The following is a 10,126-nucleotide window of genomic DNA, read 5'->3' as shown; positions in this document are numbered from 1 at the left end:
TGTCCTTGAGTATTGAAAAGAGGGAGGAAAACTGAATGAATACACAGATGAAGCCCGTCTCCACCTGGGTGTCAGAAACACCCCCACACACACAACCGTTCCTCTGCTTCCTGTGTAGGAGATCACCCCTGACAACCAAGGCTGCTCTGATGTAACCTGACCTCCCCACCTGGCCCTCAGCTAGCTGTGTATGAAAACACACCAATGTCTTACTTCGCTAGGATAGCCTTCTCGCTGTGTGTACGCGTTGTCACGTTATTCTGCGTGTACAGAACATTAGTTCTGGACCAGGTCCGTGTTCGTAAATGGACTGCACTTATATAGCGCCTTTATCCAAAGCGCTTTACAACGGCCACTCATTCACCCATTCACACACACATTCACACACCAATGGCGGCAAGCTACCATGCAAGGCGCCGGCCCGCTCACAGGGAACAATCAGGCCGGAATCGAACCAGGAACCCTGCGGTGACATGGTCAACGCTTAACCCGCTACGCCACCTAAGCGCCCCCTCGTAATGGATTCCTGACCTGATGTAAAAGGTTGTTAATCTCTCACCCGCAGCTCTGGCGGAGGTCCTGGGGTCCAGAGTGTGCCTGTCCCGGGACAAGTTCAACACCATGTGTTGCCTGGAGTCGGAGCGGATCAGACAGCTCATCACCACGGACTGGAAGGCGGCCCGGGTCCACGTGCTACCCATGATGCAACTCAACTTCAACGTAAGCACCCAGTCCAGTGTCACCACTCACTCCATGTTTTAATTCAACCGAATCAGAAGGAGCTTTTTTTTCTTTTTCTAGATCCATTTGTCACAAAGTCCTCAACACTTCTGTGTTGTTAAGTCAGTAGCCATGACCGTACGTTGTTTTTCCTCAGTGAGCGTGCATGTTTGGTTTGTTAGACTGGAAAAAGGGTGGGAAACTGAAATAGCCACTCACTCAGACATACTTTAGCAGACGGGCAATAATAATAATAGACTGCACTTATATAGCGCCTTTATCCAAAGCACTTTACAACGGCCTCTCATTCACCCATTCACCCACACATTCACACACCAATGGCGGCAAGGTGAATTCTTTACCTTACCACAAAAACATATAGGGCCGGTTTCACAGACAAGGCTTAAGCCTAATCCTTCAATGGAGATTTTACATTGAAAGTGTGATTTAGTCCAGGACTAGGCTTAAGCCTTGTCTCTGAAACCGGCCCATAATTTTTACGAAATCTGTTATGCGATATGCTTGTGATTCAAAACGGTATTGCTTTGTCTTCATGAAGGACACCCTCACCAGCTCAAAGCAAGAATAGGAAACCTCTGTTTTTTGTGTGTTTTTTTCATCCACAGCGGGGGAATGATATATTATTACTGCTCCTTTTGCCTAATTGTTATTTTAGCAGTCTCTGCAAAACAACCTTATCCAATTGTGCCCATGTCTGCCTGTGTATGCAAATATCAAGGACGGAAGTATGAATAATTAAGATGCTAATTACAATGACCAAGTGCAAGCACAGCAGCATGCTTACGCTGAAGGATTAAAACAGTAAAACCTACCCTTCACAATGTGATAATATTCAAAGCTAGCATAATACATACCGTGCCCACATTACCTGAGACACGCTCCATAGAAGTGCTGATTTGAAACCTGATTGTTTAAGGAAAAGACAAATCTCCGTATTGCATATGAGCATGTCATTGAGATACCCTTGGATAGAGCGGCAGGTTTCTCAGATGTGAGGGTTGGGAGCTTTGAAGTGGATCTGTTACTTAGAACTCCGCCACATTTTCCTGAATATTCATTTGGCGTTGTGAAATGATGTCTGTAGGAAGTTTTCACGTTTGGCTAAATGTTCTCCAACGTAAGATTGGCACATTTTTAATTAGGATTGCATGTGATGCAGTGGAAGTGAAATATGAGTGTTTCATCTTAATCTTCATTTTCGGTGGAGTTATTGTACACGTATGGTAGTTATTGTACACGTATGGTAGTTATTGTACACGTATGGTAGTTATTGTACACATATGGTAGTTATTGTACACGCATGGTAGTTTTGATGTCTGCAGTCCCTGGGAGAGATCCACATTTTGCTTTTTTTGTGAAGTTTGCAGTTTGTTTTTTGCTGAGGGGAAATGTGTGTAAATGTCTTTTATTAGGATAAAACCCCCTGAGATTTTTCGAGGGGGATTGTTTTCGAGGGGTTCCTAACAACACTACATAATACATAATAATGTATACGAACAATACATATTACATAAAAAATGTAAGAATGTCTTACACATAAGAAATGTGTAAGATGTGGAGCAAGGTAACGATGGTTTAGAATTTCTACATGTTGGAATGTCACTTTGGTCTAATTCCCTTCTGAAATTAAAGCAGCCACCAGTCTTCTTTTTTTTTTTTTTATAGATTTTTTAATATTTATATAATTATATAGTATATATATATTATACAGGTATATATAAATATATTAATATAATAATATAGTTTTATAAAATTTGTTATGAATAATATGCCTCCTAAATTCTTTCATCAGAGTAGAACAAGTATTGTACTTTTACACTACCAAAGAAACAAGAACTTAGCAAAATCATCGGGTCCAATCAATCTTGTTTTGAAACAGTAACGCTGCTCTCAGGGAATCGAATTCCTCGAGCACAACAGATGCCGAGTGAATGTTTCCTTGTACCCTGCCAATGACAATTACACGGAATCTGAATCTGAACAGACGTGTTTACTAACTAAACCAGTAACACCCTCTTTTGTCTCTTGTGGTTCCCAGAAGCTCACGGCTCACCTGAGCAGGTTCTCAGGTCAGTACGACCGGCTGGTGGCCTTCAAACCCACGGGCTGGACCTTCAGTCGGACTGTGGCGGCTGTGGAGAACATCCGCCCTTACGTCCGGGACAACGTCAGCATCTATGGTACGTATACAGCAGTGGTTCTCAACCCTCTCCTCTGGGACCCCCACCCGCTCCACATATTTGATCTGTTCCACCACCAGCACACCTGATTCAACTGATCAAGTATAAAGCAATTATGGTTTGTACTTGATCAGTTGAATCAGGTGAGCTGGTGGTGGAACAGATCAAACATGTGGAGCGGCTGGGGGTCCCAGAGGAGAGGGTTGAGAACCACTGGTATACAGGGTTCCCGCGCTGTAGTATGCCTTAAAAGCCTTAAAGTCTAAAATTCAGCAATGCGATTTGTAAGGCCTAAAAAGGTCTTACAGTTCAGTTATTAGGTCTAAGAAATTAGGTGCCAGGTATTAAAAATGTCATGTCTTAATTAACATCTACACTTGTTGCATCTGGAACTAGAGTGTGCTGCGTCTCCGTATAGAAGATATATATGTGCGGCATAACGGCCTCGAGGCGTTCAGCGAACAAGATGTACATGTGCAGCGTGTGCAAGACAGGGAGGAAGAGGCAGGGCCGTTCTGATAAGCGGGTGGAGACTTGCTGACAACTTCCTCTCCCCCTGGGGTGACTTCCTTACTTCCTACCCCCCCCCCCCCCCCCAGAATCTCAAACAACAGCTTCTGCGTTCCTAGACGACATTTAGACACAGAAGAAGCTGACGCTATAAATTATAAATTGCATTTAACCGGGGCGGCTGTGGCGCAGGAGATAGAGCCGCCGTCTAATGATCGCAAGCGTTGGCAGATCGTCGGTTCGAGCCCCGGCTGGAGCCACACGTCGAAGTGTCCTTGGCCAAGACACTGAACCCCAAATTGCTCCCAGTGAGCGGGCCGGCGCCTTGCATGGTAGCTTGCTGCCATTGGTGTGTGAATGTGTGTGTGAATGGGTAAATGAGAGGCCGTTGTACAGCGCTTTGGATAAAGGCGCTATATAAGTGCAGTCCATATACTGTAAGTGCTGTCCATTTACCATTTAGCACCGCCTAGCATGACCGTAGCATGACCTCCTCTAACGCTAACGGCTAATGTGCTGTGAGGGCATTGGCATATATGGCACTTCCTACATACATGGTATGTAAATGGGTATACTGTCTGTCACTAGGCCTTATCTATGGGTGATGTATGTAAGAGGGCCATGGCATGTTGAGGGGCTGTGTTATCTGGGCTGGTGTGGAAAGGCTGTGGAAAAATCTATAGACCGGCTAGGATGCTAGCACTTATAACTGGTATGTGATGGTATGTGATGGTATGTTGCACAGTAATGTAGCCTAATCTGTAATGTCATTGAGACAGTGTGTGTGTGTGTGTGTGTGTGTGTCTCTGTGTGTGTGTGTGTGTGTGTGTGTGTGTGCGTGCGTGTGTTCTGTTCTACCCCCTCCACAGTCACACACACTTCTTCTTCTCTGACATTGGCCAGCAGCACCGCAGGGACGAGTTATTGTGTTCAGACAAAATTGTGTTAAATAGGCTGTGACTCATTGATATGTCCTTCCCCCCCCCCCCCCCCCCCCCCCCTCTCCTCTCATTGTTAAAACTGCTGAATGTCTCAAACACTAGACGTCCGGCCCATAGTCCCAGCATCAGCAGCTGTGGGCTGTGACCCCCCCCCCCCCCGAGAGAGACAGTATTACAGTCCCACCTGCCTGGCTGCAGCCGCTGCAAACCCAAGGATTTAATTTCCTCTCCTCAGCGTTCTACCTCTCCCTTGTTGCTCTTGTTGTTGTTCTTTTTTGTGTCTCTGCCCCTCTCTCTCTCTCTCCCACTGTATGATGCTGCAACCAGTGTTGCCAGATTGGGCTACTATTCCAGCCCAATTGGGCTACATAATGATCACACTGGACAGTTTTTAGACTGTGATAAGGCTGGAAAACAATCCCATCTGGCAACACTGGCTGCAGCCTAACAGGCGCTCCTGTTTCTGGCCTGAGACGGGTGGCAGATGAGACTATCTGTTTCGATCCCTCCTCTACGGAGCTGGACGTGAAGTCTAGTGCCCCCCGGTGGCCCGTGTTGGAATTGCTCTTTCCGTGAGCGTTGTTTACACTCGCCGTTGAGTACTAGCTAGTTTTTTCGGTCACAAAATCGTCTATCCCGATAAGATCCGACATGTCACGTGAACAGGTAAATATTTGCAACAGATAGTTTGGTAACGTTACTTTCGGTAATGAGCTACGATCTTACAAGTGACCAGGAGTTCACCAAGTGAACAATGCGCTAATTGGCTAACCAGAGCCAATCAAAACATCGGTTGGGAGCTATGAGTTATTTTTTTTTAACACCGCTCCACAATCCCTGTAGATTCGAGGCCGTTATACGCTGTAGTACAGTGTGTAGCTTCCTTTTTTAAGGTTGGAGTTTTAGGAGGGTGAGCTGATCCTAGATCTCTTCCCAATGGACAACTTACCCCAGATTGTCACCCCCCTCATTTCTGCCCTCTGCCTGAAACCTCCGACCCCAAAAGAGGTTGCAGGCAGTCCTGTTCATACCTGTCAACATTGGGATTTGAAAATAAGGGATATTTTTCAAAAAATAAGGGAAAATAAGGGATATCCCCCCTGCGCACCCCCGGGTCATCCTCTCCCCCCCCACCATCCACAAACCATACCCCTTACATTTAGACTGTACACACAGTCAGTCCTAACATCACCACTAGACAACCAAAGGATATCCCTTACATTTAGACTGTACACACAGTCAATCCTAACATCACCACTAGACAACCATAGGATATCCCTTACATTTAGACTAGGGTACACACAGTCAATCCTAACATCACCACTAGACAACCATAGGATACCCCTTACATTTAGACAAAGCTATACACTGTCAATCAACCACCTGCTTCAGTGTAACAATAATTAAGTAGTTCCTACATTAAGTAAGTGACTACAGGTGGTCAGAATCAGATACCTGGTTGAAAGTAAAATACTTTGAACATCCCTGCATGAAAACACAAAAGGGCATCTAAATTCAGCACATTTATTTATACATTACTTGACACCATGATGTCAATGGTAAAAGAGTGGCGCAAAGCTACCAGCGATCATTTCAAAACAGCGATAATCGAGGCTGTGTTCGTAAAAAAACGCTCTGGAAATCTGATCACCACTCATGGAATGCCTCTTATCCAATCAAATTACTTGGTCCCTTTATGACGTTGCACCTAGTGTGCGTTCCGGCGCTCTCAGAGCAAAATTACGAACGCAGCCCAAGAAACGAGAGGAGACTCTGACATGGATATAGCGATTGTGCGCATGCGTCTAACAATTAAGTGTTAAATTATATTTTATTATAGGTTAAAAATACGGGAGATTTACGGGAAAATATTTAAACGGGAGCACAGCGGGAAAGAAAGGTAAAATACGGGAGAATCCCGGGAAGGTTGACAGGTATGGTCCTGTTGAAACTGCAACATTGGATGTTACTCTGAGTCTGAAGTTAAACTGCACTCTTAATGGTTTTTTGGGAGGAGTGTCGTTTGAAAACCACACCACGTCGTCCACGCGCTAGCAGTGTCGTCACCGAGAGGAACAGATTGCACTTAGGGAAGTTCTTGCTTGAATTGCTGTCTACAGTCACTGTGGCTTAGCCCCTAGTAAAGTACCAAAACCACTTTTCTGTATCTTTTAATATGTTACACATCTGGCCCTTTTGACAGGTTTTTACCTCCAACCACAGAGATACTTCTTTTTTTGTTGTTGTTGTTGTATTCATTGGACTTTTATTCATTGGATAGCATGTAATGGGGAAATGATGGAAGCAATCATCGAGTCTACTAGTTTGAACACATTCATAATTGAGTAGTCTGAAGAACCCCGAGTCTGGTTCCTAAACTATCCTGAGTCTCCTACCCATTTACATTTGGCATCCATTTAGCAGACGCCTTATTCCAAAGCGACTTACAATCAATACATTTGAATACTAAGCAAGTGAATCATCAATCCACCAGTCGTAGCAGGAAGAGTAATCCAGCTCAGGCCCGGGGCCATTGATTGAAAAACCTTCTTCTATCACCTTCTTCTAAACCTAGGTTATTATTCTTTTTTTTCTTTTTTCTTTATTTCTTTTTAAATATATTTAGACACTGGAGAAACAGAGAAACAGTACAAGGGGGCAATAGAAGTTTTTAGGGACAGTAGAGGGGAAAAGCGGGTGTCTTCAGGAGACGGAGTGCTGGGGGGCAGTAGATGTCCCAGGGCAGGGTTCCCGCGCTGGTCTTAAAAAGCCTTAAAGTCTAAAATCCAGCAACCCAATTTATAAGGCCTAAAAAGGTCTCAAATTGAGGTGCTACGTCTTAAAAAAAGAGATCCTGCAAGGAAATCAGTCTGACCACATCTATTTACCTGGACATTAATCAAGCTGGAGCCCCAAAAAAATGCCAATTCGCTTCCCTTTTTTTGTCTGTATGGCAGTGAAATCCCTAATTTTATCACCTCGAGGATGACAAAAAGCTATCATATGGTGTCGCGAATAGGTCTAAAATTCTATTCAAAAAGGTCGAAAAAAAGGTCTTAAATTTGACTTGTTGAAACTTGTAGGAACCCTGGCTTGTTGACTTCACCTTTGTGATTCTGAAAGCACTGTGGCCCTCGTGAACATGGTGGGATATCAAGATGGCCGTCCAGAAGGTTGCTGATGCTAATCTTTCAGATAAGGGGAGTCAACAATGGCCTCAGGGATTAGAAAGTACGTAGGAGTGCGAGCGCTTATGAGACATGTTGTTTGGGTCTCCCTGCTTGGCCTAAAGCACTCTTGTGTTCTAATCTTGGATGTTAAGGTGGAAGTTTCTCTGAGCCATGTTGCTTACACCTTTAGAGTACCGAGGAGCTCACATACATACTTGTGTGTCCACTTTCACATTTTCTTGTGAATTTCTTGTGAAATAAAATGTAAAGGCCATTCAACAACTTCCCAGATTAATCACTAATTTGCTATGACTCATATTCTAGAAGAGATACCTAAAATTGAATAATCTGGACAATTCCCGAAAGCATTCATTAAACACTGAATTTATACTAATCATTCTAAGTAATCCTGACAAAGAAAATGAATGTCAAACGTTTGCGTGGACTCAGAAGTGATGACACACCTCTGTTACTCTATGGGCCGGTTTCAGAGACAAGGCTTAAGCCTAGTCCTGGACTAAATCACACTTTCAATGTAAAATCTCCATTGAAGATGTTTTTTAGTCTAGGATTAGGCTTAAGCCTTGTCTGTGAAACCGGCCCTATATCCAATTAGGCCTATTATCAGATCTCCACAGGTGAAAAGGCAGTAGGGGTTTGGTGTTGGTTTGGGTCCAAACTTCACTCTCACTAACCCATGGCTTCTCTCTGCAGGTATGCCCTATAGTGAACGTCTCTCTCACTAACCCATGGCTTCTCTCTGCAGGTATGCCCTATAGTGAACTTCTCTCTCTCTTCTCTTCCTGCAGGTATCCCCTATAGTGAGCACAGCAGCTTCCTGGAGATGAAGCGTTTCGTCCAGTGGTTACGTCCCCTCAAGATCATCCCAACGGTGAACGTTGGTAGCGTGGACAGCAGGAAGGGTATGGAGAAGTGCTTCAGCGAGTGGATGACGGAGGCTAACAGGGCTAACGCTAAAGGAACACACAGGGTGCATTCGTAAATACGCTCTGGAAATCTGCTCTGGTTTCATCATCATGGAGCGCTCTAAAATGTGTTAATTTACAAACTGACTGTAAACGTGGCGGACACCAACGATAACATTACCATCGTTTACGCTGGCGGCCAACGGTTTTAAGTTATCGTGTTAAAATTAACGTTAGCTAGCTTTCTGTGGCTAACTTTAGTGATGTTGACGGTAGATACTCGTTAACTAACTCTAGAGGACCAATCATAACATTTTGCAACGACTTGCTCCGACATTTCTTGTTTGGAATGTTCAGACACTCTGACAAACCGTTTTTTTTTCAGTCAGAGGGCCCAGTGTGCACTCTGAGTGCTCCCAGCACAGTGCTCTGAATTTTCGAACGGGGGACGCTCTGAGCACTCGGAACGACCAGAGAGCTAATGGCCATAATGACCTAATTGACCTAATTTTAACTGACCTAATTTTACCTTGTAACTGTAGAAAATATGGGCCCTTGACCAACACAATTGTCCCCATATCGTACTCTGTCTTGTGTTCTAGCTTGAGGAGGACTTAACAACTAGACCATTTATAGACCATTAGATCTATGGTTGGCACTACCAAAAATTTAGTCAGAGTTGAGTATTTCACCAATCGATACATGGCCACAAGATGTGACATTTTATGGTGGTTGCTATGGTCACCTTTATTTTCACAGTGGCTCTGCCGAGAGAGCAAAGGGAGTATGTTAAATAGGTTTTATAATCACTGCTTTGAAATGTTTTTGTACTGTATGATGTACTGTTCCCCTGTTTATTGTCCAATGCATGTCTGTCTGACAACATTTTGGGGAATATGTTTTAATATGCCTCATGGTTAAATATTTCTAAAAAGAAAAATAATCTGTCGTGTGTGGAAATTATTTTATTGCCCATGAGATCTATATTTGGACATGAAGGTCTGAGGAAAGTGGCAGACCCAGCAGGGATTTCCTTAACACGGGTCTACCACTTTCCTCAGATCTTCATGTAGGCTATGTATGTATGTGTGTGTGTGTATATATATATATATATATATATATATATATATATATAAATGAACCCAATGTCTAAATGTAAACGCATAGTAAACGCGTAGGCTACTGAGCCCGCTATTTCCCATAGTACACAAATTCACCCCAAATATCCCTCAACTGTGACGCAATCCAGTGGTCAAACATACATTGTGACTTTTCATGTAATTAAACACCATAAAGCAAACCTATTATAGTGTTTTGTATTCAGTAGAGGCTACCACAGCTTTACAGTACGACACCCTATTGCGCACCCGGACTGGTATTGCTTCTACTTTTGCGCAAGGTAAGTTGGTGTCTTGCCCGGGACTTTGACCATTTAATGACCATTTAATACCATTAAAAAAGTAAACCGAGTTAACTTAATAACCTACAAAATCAACCTAAATCTAATTTAGTAGGCTCAGAGAGAACAAATAACACTATCCCGGCTCATTAGCTTGAAATTGGGACCTATTTATCCATCACTGTAGGCCTAGCTTATTTAGAAGCCAAGATATTACAAAACGTGTGTATTATGGCGGCCATTTTGTAAATGCCAAGAT

The 10,126-nt window shown here is 43.6% G+C and overlaps 1 protein-coding gene across 1 annotated transcript in view; it reads left to right on the top strand.

Annotated features, from left to right (window-relative positions):
• Positions 1–8,779, top strand: part of dclre1a (DNA cross-link repair 1A (PSO2 homolog, S. cerevisiae)) — a gene marked incomplete at its 5' end in the record, with an annotated part of 16,973 nt that extends 8,194 nt beyond the window's left edge. Inside the window, 3 exons of the mRNA XM_080541904.1 lie at positions 566–720; positions 2,780–2,921; positions 8,352–8,779. Of these exons, the coding sequence (XP_080398030.1) occupies positions 566–720; positions 2,780–2,921; positions 8,352–8,545 (491 nt within the window). The 3' untranslated portion in view covers positions 8,546–8,779. The remainder of the gene's footprint in view (positions 1–565; positions 721–2,779; positions 2,922–8,351) is intronic.
• Between the last annotated feature and the right edge of the window lie 1,347 nt (positions 8,780–10,126).

This window comes from Nansenia antarctica (assembly GCF_963989245.1).
Source record: "Nansenia antarctica genome assembly, chromosome: 11".
NCBI classification, from domain to species: Eukaryota; Metazoa; Chordata; class Actinopteri; order Argentiniformes; family Microstomatidae; genus Nansenia; species Nansenia antarctica.
Note: the sequence above shows the minus strand (reverse complement) of the source record. Positions and strands in the feature narration are given on the sequence as shown.